We start from the raw sequence: 14569 nt of genomic DNA on the forward strand, positions 1-14569 counted from the left end.
CGGTGGTCGCTTAGGGTTGACCCAGTGGACACACCATAACTCAGCCACAACACAGCCATAATGCGGACACAATGGTGTTTCAGGTGGAGCTTATGTATGTTTACAGAACAAAAGTGGCCTGTGTGGCCAAGCCGGTACATTGTGACGTGCATGCACAGAGCTCTTACAAGTGATCTCAGCTGTTACATAACCAGGTATTTACAGAACGTGGGGTGAGAGCATGAGAGTCCATGGGGCGAGAGAGCTTGACCATCGCTCTCTTGGCTAATTCATCGCTTTCTTGGCTAATTTGCTCTTTCCCTACAGGTCCCACCATTTCATGGCAAACAGAAGGGGGAAAAGTGGAAACCGTGACAGATTTTCTTGGGCTCCAAAGTCATTGCAGACAATGACTGCAGCTGTGAAATTAAAAGACGCTTGCTCCTTGCAAGAAAAACTGTAACAAACCTAGATAGTGTATTAAAAAGCAAAGATATCACTTTGTTGACAAAGGTCCATATAGTCAAAGCTATAGTTTTTCCAGTAGGTCAAGTATGGATGTTGAGAGTTGGACCAAAAGAAGACTGAATGCTGAAGAACTGATGCTTTCAAATTGTGGTGCTGGAAAAGACTCTTGAGGGTCCCTTAGGATTGCAAGGAAATCAAACCAGTCAATCCGAAAGGAAATCAATCCTGAATGTTCATTGGAAGGGCTGAAGCTGAAGCTCCAATACTCTGGTCAGCTGAGGCGAAGAGCTGACTCATTGGAAAATACCCTGATGCTGGGAAAGATTGAAGGCAAAATGAGAAGGAGGCAGCAGAGGATAAGATGGTTAGATGGCATCACCGACTCAATAGATATGAATCTGAGCAAACATTGGGAGATAGTGAAGGACAGGGAAGCCTGGCTTGCTGCAGTCCATGGGGTCAAAAAGAGTTGGCCACGACTTAGTGACTGAACAACAACTAACAAAAAGCACCAAAGAAGTACTGGAGGCTCCAACTGTTCAGGGGCAGAATAACTTCATCGAGAGGAGAACCAAACAGCAACTCCTTTACCCATATTAAATACCAGGGCTGCCTCTTGGATATTACTATTCCTGATAGAAAAAAAATCACAGGAAGACTGCAAACTGTGGCTAATAACCAGAGTATCTCATGCCAATAAGTCATATTCCAGTATAAGATTCAATTAACATTTTTGGTCTTTCTTTTAACCAATTCAGTCTTTAGTAAATTTATTCCTTACCAGACTATCAGGTAAGAATCTTCTGTACGCAGAGTTCTAAATCAGAACATTAGAACACCTAGAACAATAATTCTTCAGGGAAAGAGGGTAAGTGAGGAAACAGGCCCCTAAGAGGGTGGGGAAGATCTCAACCACCTGGATGCTTTTTTCCCCAAATAGAACGTGCCTTCCCCCAGAGTGATGTGACCCCATAGTTAAGAATCTAAGAATCACTGCCGTAAGAACCAATGGAAACGTGTCTATACCTCAAGAAATATGTATTCTTCTGGCAGGGAAAAAAGGTTGAGAATCTAGATCTAGAGTAAGAGGCAATATCATTCTCCAAATGTGTGCTGTCCAATACAGTAGCTGTGCGTGCGGGCATGCTAAGTCACTCAGTCATGTCCAACTCTTTGCAACCGTATGGACTGCAGCCCACCAGGCTCCTCTGTCCATGGGATTCTCCAGGCGAGAAGACTGGAGTGGGTTGCTGTGCCCTCCTCCAAAGGATCTTCTCAACCCAGGGATCAAATCCAGCGGCTTAAGCCTCCTGCTAGTTTTTTATCACTAGCGCCACCTGGGAAGCCCAATACAGTAGCTACTAGCCATTAATACATGAGGCTATTTCAATTTAGTTAAATGAAAAATTCCTTCAACAAAAATTTAACAGTTTTTTAATTTAACAAAAAGCATTTTTAAACTTAGTGTTCTTCACAGGCATACACTAGTTCTGACCTAAAGGAGTAGGTGACTTGCCACTGGGACAGGGATTGGGACGCTGCTGGCAGGCTGACAATGGAGATCAATGAGGAGCTAGAATGTTTACAAGAAACAAACCACAACCTGTGTGTCCCACAGTGTGTCCATGATGCTTCTCAACTGCACATCTCACACTGTTTCCTCTAACATCCTTTCTTAGTTTTAACAAGTATCCTATCAACAAATTGTTGGAAATAGATCACCTGGGGTGAACACGTGCAGGGAAAACAATCATCCTGCCTGCTTCACAGATTTTCAGCTATGCTTCCAATCTTTCTGTACTAAAGTAATAAAGTGCTATCCTTCAAATGCAAAGATGACAGAACAGGTATTTTTAAGTAACAACATTGCCCAAATTCTCTTTACAGAACAGAAGATGACTTAAGGGCTTCCCTGGTGGTTCAGTGGTAAAGAATCCCCCTGCCAATGCAGAACACACAGGTTCAATCCCTGATCTGGGAAAATCCCACCTGGCTCGGAGCAACTAAGCCTATGCTCCACACCTATTGAGCCTGTGCTCTAGAGCCTGGCAGCTGCAACTACTGAGCTCATTACTGACGCCTGCACACCCTGGAGCCCATGCTCCACAACAAAAGAAGCCAATGCAATGAGAAGCCTGTGTACTGCAACTGGAGAGTAACCTCCGCTTTCTGCAACTAGAGAAAAGCCCACGCAGCAATGAAGACCCAGAGCATCAAAAAATTAAATAAAGAAAACTTTTTTTAAAAGTCAGGTTATAAAAACAAACAAAAAAGATAATTAAAAAAAAAAAAACTACAAGGTTACATATGTTTGGGAAATGCTATGTACTACAGCCCATTTTTAAAGATTCACAGTCCATGCTGGCATATTAAAAGTTCGGAGATCTAAAATGACAAAATTCATTTGATTTTAACCAGAAACCCCCAAGTTTAGATGACTGCGTAACTCCTTTCTCAAAATTCATATAAACATCCTGTAACACACATTTTGGAAAACACTGGAATTGTTAAAGCCTTCAACAATGATAGGAAAAATTATATATAGTCATTTCTCAGCCTCTCACAGATGGATCATTCCAGCAATAAAATTTTCTGATTTGTTGTGAGTTGCATTATGTACCTCTGAAAGAGACTGTGAAGACCTAAGACCCAACACTTGTGAATATGACCTTATTTGGACATAGGGTCTTCATGCTGCTGCTAAGTCACTTCAGTTGTGTCCGACTCTGTGCGACCCCATAGACGGCAACCCACCAGGCTCCCCTGTCCCTGGGATTCTCCAGGCAAGAACACTGGAGTGGGTTTCCATTTCCTTCTCCAGTGCATGAAAGTGAAAAGTGAAAGTGAAGTCGCTCAGTCGTGTCAGACTCTTAGTGACCCCATGGACTACAGCCTACCAGGCTCCTCTGTCCATAGGATTTTCCAGGCAAGAGTACTGGAGTGGGATGAGGACCTTCATAGACGTTATCAAGTTAAGATGAAGTCATACTGGATTAAGGTGGCTCTAAATCCAACTGGTGTCCTTATAAGAAGGCCATGTAAAGACACAGATATACACAAGGGAGAACATTATATGAAGACAGAGATGGAGGCTGGAGCAATATATCTGCAAGTCAAGGAACACCAAGGCCTTGTTGGCAACTACAAGAAGGTAGGAGGAAACTAAGGAATCGATTTCTCCCTCAGAGCCTCCAGAAGGAACCAACCCTACTGATGTCTTGACTGTGGACTTCTGGCCTTCATAACTATAAGAGAATAAATTTACTTTAAACCACCCAGTTTGTGGTACTTTGTTACAGCAACACTAGGTAATGAATATGTCATTCTTCATCATCGGAGATTTCAGGCCAATGACATCACTCACTTTCAGATAAAGATGGCAGATTGAACATACATATCTTTCACTCCCTCCTGAAATCTCAATAAAACAATAGAAAAGGAATATTTTTAGAAGTAGTAAACCCACAAAGATACAGAATAAGAGAGATGACTTTAATAAAATTGTATTAGGTTGGTGCAAAAGCTACTGCAGGTTTGCACTGTTGCCATTTGATACTGGAAAAGAAAAAAAAGTGAAAATGTTAGTCGCTCAGTCATATCCAACAATCCTTTGCGACCCCACAGATGTAGCCCACCAGGCTTCTCTGTCCATAGAATTTTCCAGGCAAGAATACTGGATTGGTAGCCATTCCCTTCTCCAGGGAATCTTCTGGACCCAGGAATCAACCTGAGTCTTCTGCACTGCAGGCAGATTCTTTACCATCTGATATTGGGATACATTTTTAAATAAATGAAGTTATGTTATACATTGTTTTAATGCTCATTTCTTGGTTTGGTTTTTTCCTAATGACATTACTTGCTGTTTATTTTATATTTATTTGAGACTATGGAAATGATGTTAGACAAAAAGCAAATTCAAGCGATTTTCTTGAGTTCAAAATGGATCGTAAAGCAATGAAGACAACTCACGACATCAACAATGCATGTGGCCCAGGAACTGCAAACGAACGGACTGTGCAGTGGTGGTTCAAGAAGTTTTGCAAAGGAGACAAGAGCCTTGAAGAAAAGGACTACAGTAGCCGGCCATCAGAAGTTGACAACAACCAATTGAGAGTCATCATCAAAGCTGATCCTCTTACAACTACAGAAGTTGCCAAAGAACTCAATGTCATCCTTTCTATGATTGCTTGGCATCTGAAGCAAATTGGAACAAAGAAGAAGCTTGATAAGTGGGTGCTTCATGAGCTGACCAAAAATCAAAAAAATTGTCATTTTGAAGGGTCGTCTTCTCTTATTCTATGCAACAATGAATCATTTCTCGATCAGATTGTGATGTGCAATGAAAACTGGATTTTATATGACAACCAGCTCAGTGTCTGAACTGAGAAGCTCCAAAGCACTTCCCAAAGCTAAACTTGCAACAAAAAAAGGTCTCGGTCACTGGTGGTCTGCTGCCGATCTGATCCACTGCAGCTTTCCTGGGGCTTCCCAGGTGGTGCTAGTGGTAAAGAATCCGCCTGTCAATGAAGGAGATGTTAAGAGACATTGGTTTGATCCCTGGGTTGGGACAAACCCTTCTGAACCCCAGCAAAAACCATTACATCTGAGAAGTACGCTCAGCAAATCGATGAGATGCACAGAAAACTGCAACACCTGCAGCCCACGTTGGTCACCAAAAAGGGCCCAATTCTCCACGACAACGCCTGACTGCACGTCTCACAACAAATACTTCAAAAGGTGAATGACTGGACCACCACATTTTGCCTCATCCACCATATTCACCTGATGCTGCTAAGTCGCTCCAGTCGTGTCCAACTCTGTGCGACCCCATAGACGGCAGCCCACCAGGCCCTGCCATCCCTGGGATTCTCCAGGCAAGAACACTGGAGTGGGTTGCCATTTTCTTCTCCAGTGCATGAAAGTGAAAAGTGAAAGTGAAGTCGCTCAGTCACGTCCGACTCTTCGAAACCCCATGGACTGCAGCCCACCAGGCTCCTCTGTCCATGGGATTCTCCAGGCAAGAGTACTGGAGTGGGCTGCCATGTTCACCTGACCTCTTGCCAATCAACTACCACTTCTTCAAGCATCTTGACAAGTTTTTGCAGGGAAAACACCTCCACAACCAGCAGGAGGAAGAAAATGCTTTCCAAGAGTTCATCGAAGCCTGAAGCACAGATTTTTACACTATAGGAATAAACAAACTTATTTCTCATTTGGCAGAAATCTGTTGATTGTAATGGTTCCGATTTCTATTAATAAAGATGTGTTTGAGCCTAGTTGTAAGGATTTAAAATTCATGGTCCAAAACTGCAATTAGATTTGCACCAACCAAATAGAAACAGAAAAGCCAGAGAACTAGTGGGAAAGGATTTAGGTCTTAAGAACCAAAAAACTGACTTATAAGCCAAAAAAGGCAAAGGTAAAGAAACAATACCAAATATACAAAAAAATCCCCCCAAACTAAAAACTGGCAGTATCAGGAAACTCTGGAAGTAGAGGTGGGATCCAAAATAAGGAGTCAGGTGAAAAAATGAATTTAAGAAGTAGGCAAATCTTTAAATTCCCTTCTCCACTCAGCCTTCTAAGGACTGGTCCCTTCTAAATTTGGTAAGGGGTTGGGGAGAAGTCATTCTGTGAAAAGATAGAAGCACGGGCTGGGAACTTAAGTTGTACATTAAAAACAAATGGACTGAGTGAACATAAACACTGAATGCTAAGATACAACCTCCCACCCCCGATCTCTCAAATTCCAGAATGCTGGCAATCTGCTTTTTATCTGCTTGGTGAGAAACTCTGAACATATGCATAGAAAAATCTAGAAGAATATATACTGCATGTTAATCATTATCTCATGCGGTAAGATTACTGAAGAGTCTCACTTTCCATAATACAAAGTGAAGTCAAAGTCATTCAGTCATGTCTGACTCTTTGCGATCCCATGGACTATATAGTCCATGGAATTCTCCAGGCCAGACTACTGGAGTGAGTAGCCTTTCCGTTCTCCAGGGAATCTTCCCAACCCAGGGATCAAACCCAGGTCTCCCGTACTTCGGGCAGATTCTTTACCAGCTGAACCACAAGGAGAGCCCAAGAGTACTGGCGTGGGTAGCCTATCCCTTCTCCAGTGGATCTTCCCAACCCAGGAATCGAACTGGAGTCTCCTGCATTGCAGGTGGATTCTCTACCAACTGAGCTATGAGGGAAGCCCCCATCCATAGAATATGTTTCTAAAATGTTATAATGTTTCATGACAAGCACATATCACCTTTCTTCCTGCCAAAAAGAATAAAAATATAAAGATCAGAGAGAATAAACAGAAGAGAAATGCTCCTTATACTAGATGGACTGAAGCGGTCCATTAGGCTCAAAATGTCTATGTAATTCAGTTTCTTGCCAAAAGCTGTGTGGCTCAAGTCCTTTGCTTGGAGTGAAATCACCCTGCCACTCTGACCGCAGTTTATTGGATCATGTTCAGTGCACAAGCTAATACAACCATATGCAGAAAAGCATCACTCTCGCCGTGTAGCTAACTACCTCTCTCAGGAATGGTGGAAACTCTGTCCAGTCAGAAGGGAGTTCACACAGAGTTAACAGCAAACCAAACTATCACACCCTCTTGAAGATGTTTACTGCTAGGTACACAAAGAGAAGACAGGTCATTCAGTTCAAGTGTGAAATGTCTTATAGAGCCTAACCTACTATCCAGTCTCAACTGGGACTCAGGGTGACTCCTCTAAGGCTAACAGGACAACTTCACTCCAAAATATCCTTCAATAAACTTATACACACACACCAAAAAAGCAAGACAAAAAAGTTTTCACTTCACAAATTCAAGAAAATTAGTTATCAGGGCCACTCAATGCATCAGCTTTCCAAGAATACAGGCAAAAAATGACAAAATAATAAGAGCCAAATGGAAGAAACATATATTTTCAAATTAACTGCAAATTAAATGACAAAATAATAAGAGCCAAATGGAAGAAACATATATTTTCAAATTAATCATCAAAGTATGCACCATTCATCATTTCATTTCTTTTCATTTTTTGGTTCTTTTCCAACTATCAAAGGCTGGGTATAAAAGAGATAAAATTCAATGTAATGTAATTTAGCTGTGAAAAAGGAAGTTAAAACCAAGAGCAAAAGTTAGATGGTTTCTGAGTAATCGGAATTTAAACCAGTAAAATAAATAATCTTCTGATAAGTCATTCTACTCACCTTTCCTGTATGACAGATTTGTAAATCTATTACCAGATACTTATTTCATAATCATTTAAGTTTAATTATGGAACAATTTAAGTTTAATTATGGAACAATTTAAGTTTAATTATGGAATAATTCTGAAGATGATAAAACACTAATTGAAACTTTTCAATAAAATATAACATAAAACATGACAAAACAGATTGAAATTAATATTTTTTCTTCCTCCACTTACTAGTTGTTACACAGTGAAGAGTATTTGCTTGGTGCTTAGAATTTAATGCTTCTATGGAAATCACTAGCTGTCCTTCTAGCAATGCTCCCTTTGATACTCCTGCTGTTTCACACCTCTGGTAAATTATTAAATATTTCAAAATCTGGAAAGGGCACAATTCAAAGAAACCACAATCGTCTTTAAAAATCATGGTAACAATAAATTTGTATGATACAGTTAATAATTCTCATTTCCAAAAAATAATATTCTTGCTTGCAAAATGTCAGATTTACATTTGTTAAGAACAAAGCATTGTGTCTAAACAGAAGACATAGCTAGGTGAGTGACATAAAAAGGAGACAGTGAAATTCAAAACAATGTCCAAAACAGGAAATGAAGACAACAAATTGCTTTATTCAAAGGATAAATTCATCTGGAAATAATAAGTTGGAAAAATTAAGTGGGAGTTTGTTTTTCCTGTTTCTTTTTTTCTTTCCAAACAAAAGTCAACATGAAGATTATGAATAATAATGGCATCTGCTTGTGAATCTTTACTTTTCATTGTATCAACATTTCCCAGGGTTAGAATACTAGTTAAGAGCACTGACTTTGAAAGCAGATACCTGGGTTTGAAACCCTGATGAGTCAAATACTAGCACGTGACCCTGTGCAAGTTGCTTAACTTCTCTGTAGCACTGCTTCCTCACTTATAAAAGTGAGGGCAAATCTACCACATACGATGGCTGCCGAACGTAAGCAAAACAATACGTTCAAAATGTTTAACACGGTGCCTGGCAGATAGTAAATGCTTAATAAATATTAGCTATTATTTCTAATAAAGTCATCTGCACACAATATTCTAAGTTGAACAGGTCTCCAAGGTATCTTGGTAAAACATTCAATCTTGATAATTTTAAAATAAAATATATTGTATTTAATTTCCATGATTATTATGAAAGTAGACTCTCACTTCCACACTGAGGTACCTGCAGCAAAAATTATTAACCCCCCTTTTTTTAAAGGCAGAAAGAACTCAGCATGAGAACATGGGAACTAAGATCCTAATTTGTACCAGTTTGTAAGGATGGGTTTCAGGCTTTTCTACAGTCTAACACTTTCCTTCACATATCCTCTGACTTACTGTGCTCCCTCTGTTCAGATTTTTCCGCAGTTTCTTTATCCATAATGAGAGAGCAGTAGGGAAAAGCAGTAGGGAAAAAGCCTGTGAGTCAGAAGCTCTGGGTTCTATCCTAGGTTCTGTCATCTGTAAAATCTAAACCTCCAACTTTCTTTGACAACAAAGGCAGGAAAATTGGGAAAACTCGAGGTGACTTCAGGTCAATTTCTTGTAGCCTATGGTTCTATTTGATCTGTCTCTGTGGTAAAGAATCTGCCTGCCAATGCAGGAGACCTGGGTTCCACCCATGGGTCAGGAAGATCCCCTGAAGGAAGACATGGCAACCCACTTCAGTATTCTTGCCTGGGAAATTCCATAGACAGAGGAGCCTGGCCGGCCACAGTCCATAGGGTCGCAAGAGAGTCCGACATGACTCAGTGATTAAACAACAAACAAGTAATTAAGTACTAGCTAGCAGTGGTTTTCCCAATCTTCCTGGATTCTTTGTCAAAGAAAGTTGGAGGTTTAGATTTTACAGACAACAGAATCTAGGATAGAACCCAGAGCTTATGAGTTCTGCTTTTATGAAGAACTGACTCATTGGAATAAGACCGTGATGCTGGGAAAGAGCGAAGGCAGGAGGAGAAGGGGACGACAGAGGATGAGATGGTTGGATAGCATCACCGACTCGATGGACGTGAGTTTCAGCAAGCTCCGTGACTTGGCGGTGGACAGGGAGGCCTGGCGTGCTGCAGTCCATGGGTCGCAGAGTCGGACACGACTGAGCGACCGAACTGAATGCCTAGTAATTAATCCGTCTACGGTTTACAGTTAACTACGAGGTCAGTAGTTAAGAATTCAATCAGGTAAGGCTGTGAAAACTCTGTCACGAATGAACGAAAGCGGCCACTCTGTGCGAGGTGTTCAGTCCCGCCCTCCAGAGCATCTCGGGTCCACGGTGGCCTGAACTGGGTTACTGAGGCGTCCGAACCGCAGGTTCTCATCACCCCGCTGCTCTGGGCCCTGACCCAGGAATCCCCTTCACACCTCTGGTGACCCGCGGGCCTGACCCGGCTTTCCCTCGCCCCCACTTTAGCACAAGTTGGCCTCGACTCCCCTCGCCCAGCGCGCCCATCCCTGCTGTCCGTGCGCTCTCCCGGCACAGGCTGCCATCCGAGCTCGAACCCTAGCGTCCTCTGAGGTGTGGCAAACCTTTGAGCTTCCTTAGCAGCTTCCTTAGGCGTCAGATGGGGGCGACACCCGCGCTCAGCGGACACCCATGCCCCTCCCCACACACACTAAATACTTCTGAGCGCCCCCAGGTTTGACTGCCCGGGCGCTCCCACGCCTCGCGTCTCATCTGTACCTCACAACCCCGCGAGGGACAGGCTGACTTGAACCGAATCCTACCATTCCCGAACCTTCCTTCTCCCTCAGGCAACGCCAGACCCCTCTGCCCAAACTTCTCGGCCTCCTCACAAGACCCGTCTCCTCAGAGTGTCCTCCTTTGCTTTCTCTCCCTTCCCGGCATCACCTCGCAAACTGCCACGGCCGGCCCCTCCATTCCGCACCCGGAGCAGCAACCACGCCAGTGCGGGCGCCACCTGGGCTACGACCTCCGCCTGCGCCCACGCCCACGCCCTCGTCGGGCCGCCCAACGCCGTCCCTTCCCCTTCCCCCGCCCCCGCCGCGCGCGCGCCCCGCCCACCGGCCCACCGCGCCTGCGCACTCGGCCTCCCTTCCCAGACACAGAGCGCAGCCGGGACCTGCCTGACGTGGCGGGGAGGGCCGCGCAGTGGCGGCGGCGGCCCGTGGGCGGATGGCTGGGCGCGCGGCGGCGATGGGGAGAGCCCGCGGGTGGCAGCCGAGGCTGTGGGCGAGCAGGAATGAGGCCAGGCCACGACTCCTCCTTCCTCCCGAAAGAACTTTCCCACGGTCCCGCCGCGAGGTGCAGCCCTCAGCCCTTTGCCTCCGCCTGGAGAGGGGCTGAAGTGCCGGATGCGGGATACCCAAGCCGGTGCCTGACCTCCGAACAGTCTCACCTTCTGGTGGGGCTGCTCCAGGTGCCCCAAGCCAGCCTCTGGTTCCCAGACTTTAGCAAATAAAAAGGAGTTACATGTTAATTTCAGGTTTTAAACATATTTTAATCATACCTGTATCCTATGCAACATTTGGGACATATATGTACTAAAAAGGGCTTCCCTGGTGGCTCAGAGATTAAAGCGTCTGCCTGGAATGTGGGAGACCTGGGTTCGATCCCTGGGTCGGGAAGATCCCCTGGAGAAGGAAATGGCAACCCACTCCAGTACTCTTGCCTGGAGAATCCCATGGAGGGAGGAGGCTGGCAGGCTACAGTCTGAAATTCAAAACTGGACTTTTGAAATTCAAGACTTGTATTTTGTCTGGCAACCTGTCCCGAGCAGGTCCCCAGCTTAATCCCGGGGTGCCAGCAAGCGATAGTCAGGATCTGGAAAGGAACAAGCCCCCCCACGTTTGTGTATTAAATATGCCAATGACAGGACCAGGGTTTCTTAGTCTCTAGCTCACAAGAGAAGCTTCGGGAGAGCATTCCCAGCTGATGGAAAAGAAGGTAGTCCTCCAGACTGGCCGGTGAGCTCAGGGCTGGTCAGGGAGGGGCAGGTAAGAGGGGCTTGAGCCCAAACTGTCAGTTTGGCAGCTGGTTCCTCAGACATCCAAAAGAAAACTAGTGAGAGAGAGTCCTGCCTGGCAGAGTTGCCCAAGGAGGAGGGTGGGGCAGGGTGTTGGCTGCTTTCCTTCAGGGAAAATTCTTCCACCCCAGCTCCAAGAAGCCAGGACTGGGCAGAACAGGCAGGGGAGCTGGCAGAGTGCCTGTCCCATACACAGCTTTGGTCCTGCTCCAGAGTATATGTCTACTGAGACCTGGGTCATAGCCTTCTTCCTCTTTGTTCAGTGCTGTGGACCACCCTCCCCACCTCTGTTGCTCACAGGTAGACCTAGTAGAGAAAAATGGCTTTTATTATATTTATGGAAAGTTCATCATAATACCATCTGGGATTTGCTAAGAGAGCTGACATTTGGGAAATCATTGGTGCCTTCCTCTCCCTCACTCTCTTCTCTCTCAGGTGTCCCCTTTAGGAAGGTGATTGCAAGGGGAAGGGAGCTAAGATTGAATGACTGACAGCCTGTTGTCAGATAGCACTGGCTCTTTACATAATGTTTATCTTTGAGATCGTTGTTATCTTCACTATTTGATGGGTGAGAAACCAAGATACTGAAGACGGCTATTTAAAATATTTCCTATGGCAAGATGGCTATTTAAAATATTCCCTATGGCAAGTGTTGGCTCAGCAGAAAATGCCCCACCTTGAGAATGACACTGGGATTCTCAGGAAGGGTGGAGAACCAGTGCCAGTGTAGAAGTACTTCAGATGAGTTGGTCTTCAAGCCCTTGTCCTTGGAGTGAACTTCAGGGGTGAACAGGCACTGGAACATCGAGCATCATCCTAGAGTTAACGAATGCCTAACAGAGGTAGCCAGGGACCAGACACAGGCAGACGTGAGGAAGGGAGCCTGTGATCTGAGGGCCTGCCATCAGGATTGCCGCCATATAAACCACTGTAGTCAGCAGAGTTTGATGGGGACTTGCTGTGCTAATTGGCCTTCACCTTGCATTTATCTTAAGTAGTTCTCCCAACCTTATAAGGGAGGTATTGTTGTAGTTGTTTTACAAATGATGAAACTGAAGTTCAAAGAGGAGGTTGTATGACACTGAGTTTGTAAATGGCAGAGCCAGAATATGAAATAATAAACTCTTTATTTGCTGCATTGGGTCTTAGTTGCATCACCCATGGCATGTGGACTCTTAGTTCCTCAACCAGGGGTTGCACCTGCATCCCCTGCATTGCAAAGCAGATTTTTAACCGCTGGACCACCGGGGAAGCCCCAGAAATAAAAATCTCTTAACCACTCCTTCCACTTCTGTACAGCTATGCAGTGCATCTCTCACATGGTTGTGACCTGCCTAACTGCTTGTCTCAGGATTCTGCAGTATAGGGACATCAACATGACCAGGAGAAGCCAACCCCTCCGTGCAAAAGCTGAGGCAATGACCTCAGATACATTCATCTCCCTACAGACTAAGGCTTGAATGAGCCACCGCTCCCACCCTTATTTCACCCATCAGTGTGTGTCCCCATTCTGTTTGGGGTCTAGAACCTTATATACTATTGGACTGACTCCACTTTAGTAAAACTGTATTTACTCAGAGCCCATCCTCAAACTAGTGGAGTGTTAGAGCCAAGAAGGATTATAGAGGTTATCAGTGATACCCAATAGATGAAAAAATTGAGGCCCAAAGAAATGAAATGATCTTTGTGAGGTTAAGTTCATTTTAGTCAACCAGGTCAATGAAGGAGCTTTTGGATGCTGCTCCGAACATGTTCAGTCTTATGAGCAGTGTCTTCAGGGGGCCAGTTCTCCCCAGTCTTTAGTTGTTGTTGTCTTTAAGTGGCTAAGTCGTGTCCAACTCTTTGCAGCCCCATGGTCTGCAGCACACCAGGCTCCTCTGTCCTTCACTATCTCCTGGAGTTTGCTCAAATTCATGTCCATTGAGTAGGTGATGCCATCCAACCATCTCATCTTCTGCCCACCCCTCTTCTCCTTTTGCCTTCAATCTTTCCCAGTGTCAGGGTCTTTTCCAGTGAGTCAGCTCTTTGAATCAGATGACCAAAGTATTGGAGCTTCAGTTTCAGCATCAGTCCTTTTAATGAATATTCAGGATTGATTTCCTTTAGGATTGACAGATTGGATCTCCTTGCAGTTCAAGGGACTCTCAAGAGTCTTCATCAGCACAATTTGAAAGCACTGATTTTCAGCACTCAGTCTTCTTTATGGTCCAGCAACAACCAGTCCTTAGACTTGGTGGCATATTGACTGCTTGCATTCATCTACTTACCTCAGGATTTGGGTCACTGTTTGGGCACTGCATGCCCACTTTACACATGCTGTTTATTCTGAGAAGAAATCCCCAGTCTGGCCAAAGAGACCCCATCTGAAGAGCCCCAGATTGATTCTGACCCAAACCCAAGGGTTTGAGTAGAACCAGAACACCCAAGGAAATGCTACCAGGTGGACAGTGATATTTCAGGAACTGTGGAACTGCCTTTCCCTTTTGAGTGTGCCCTCTCTGGGTATATCATTCCTGGATACTTAGGAACTAACTTGTTCCCACCCTCTTGAATAGCATCACCAACTCAATGGACATGAGTTAGAGCAAACTCCAGGAGATAGCAAAGGACGAGGAAGGCTCGCGTGCTGAAGTCCATGGGGTCGCAAAGAATCAGACATGACTTATGGACCGAACAGCAACCACCTTGTTCCCAGGCTCCCCTAGAGCATTCAAAGGCCCTGAAGGAATGACCCTGGGCGCTTAAATGCAAAATATCCTCCTTCTCAGGCTGTTGCAAAACTAACCCCCCTTGAGCAGTTTCTTTCCCCCAGGGAAACAGTTAAGAGAGCCTATTTCTCATGCAGGCAATAGAGAAGGGTTAACTGCTTCTCTCGGGTCCTGAGTCAAGTCTGTGTCCCACCAGTTCCCATAACCGGGT

At 44.6% G+C, this 14569-nt stretch overlaps 1 protein-coding gene across 2 annotated transcripts in view; it reads right to left on the reverse strand.

Annotated features, from left to right (window-relative positions):
* LOC104986982 (chromosome unknown open reading frame, human C11orf80) overlaps positions 1 to 10569 on the reverse strand; it is an 87499-nt gene extending 76930 nt beyond the window's left edge. For both annotated transcript variants that reach the window (XM_010837726.1, XM_010837725.1), the window contains exons 1-2: positions 10516 to 10569; positions 7886 to 8027 (exon numbers count right to left, since the gene is read on the reverse strand). In XM_010837726.1, the coding sequence (XP_010836028.1) occupies positions 7886 to 8027; positions 10516 to 10545 (172 nt within the window). In that variant the 5' untranslated portion in view covers positions 10546 to 10569. The remainder of the gene's footprint in view (positions 1 to 7885; positions 8028 to 10515) is intronic.
* Between the last annotated feature and the right edge of the window lie 4000 nt (positions 10570 to 14569).

This window comes from Bison bison, unplaced genomic scaffold (genome assembly GCF_000754665.1).
Source record: "Bison bison bison isolate TAMUID 2011002044 unplaced genomic scaffold, Bison_UMD1.0 scf7180017864080, whole genome shotgun sequence".
Taxonomy (NCBI): domain Eukaryota; kingdom Metazoa; phylum Chordata; class Mammalia; order Artiodactyla; family Bovidae; genus Bison; species Bison bison.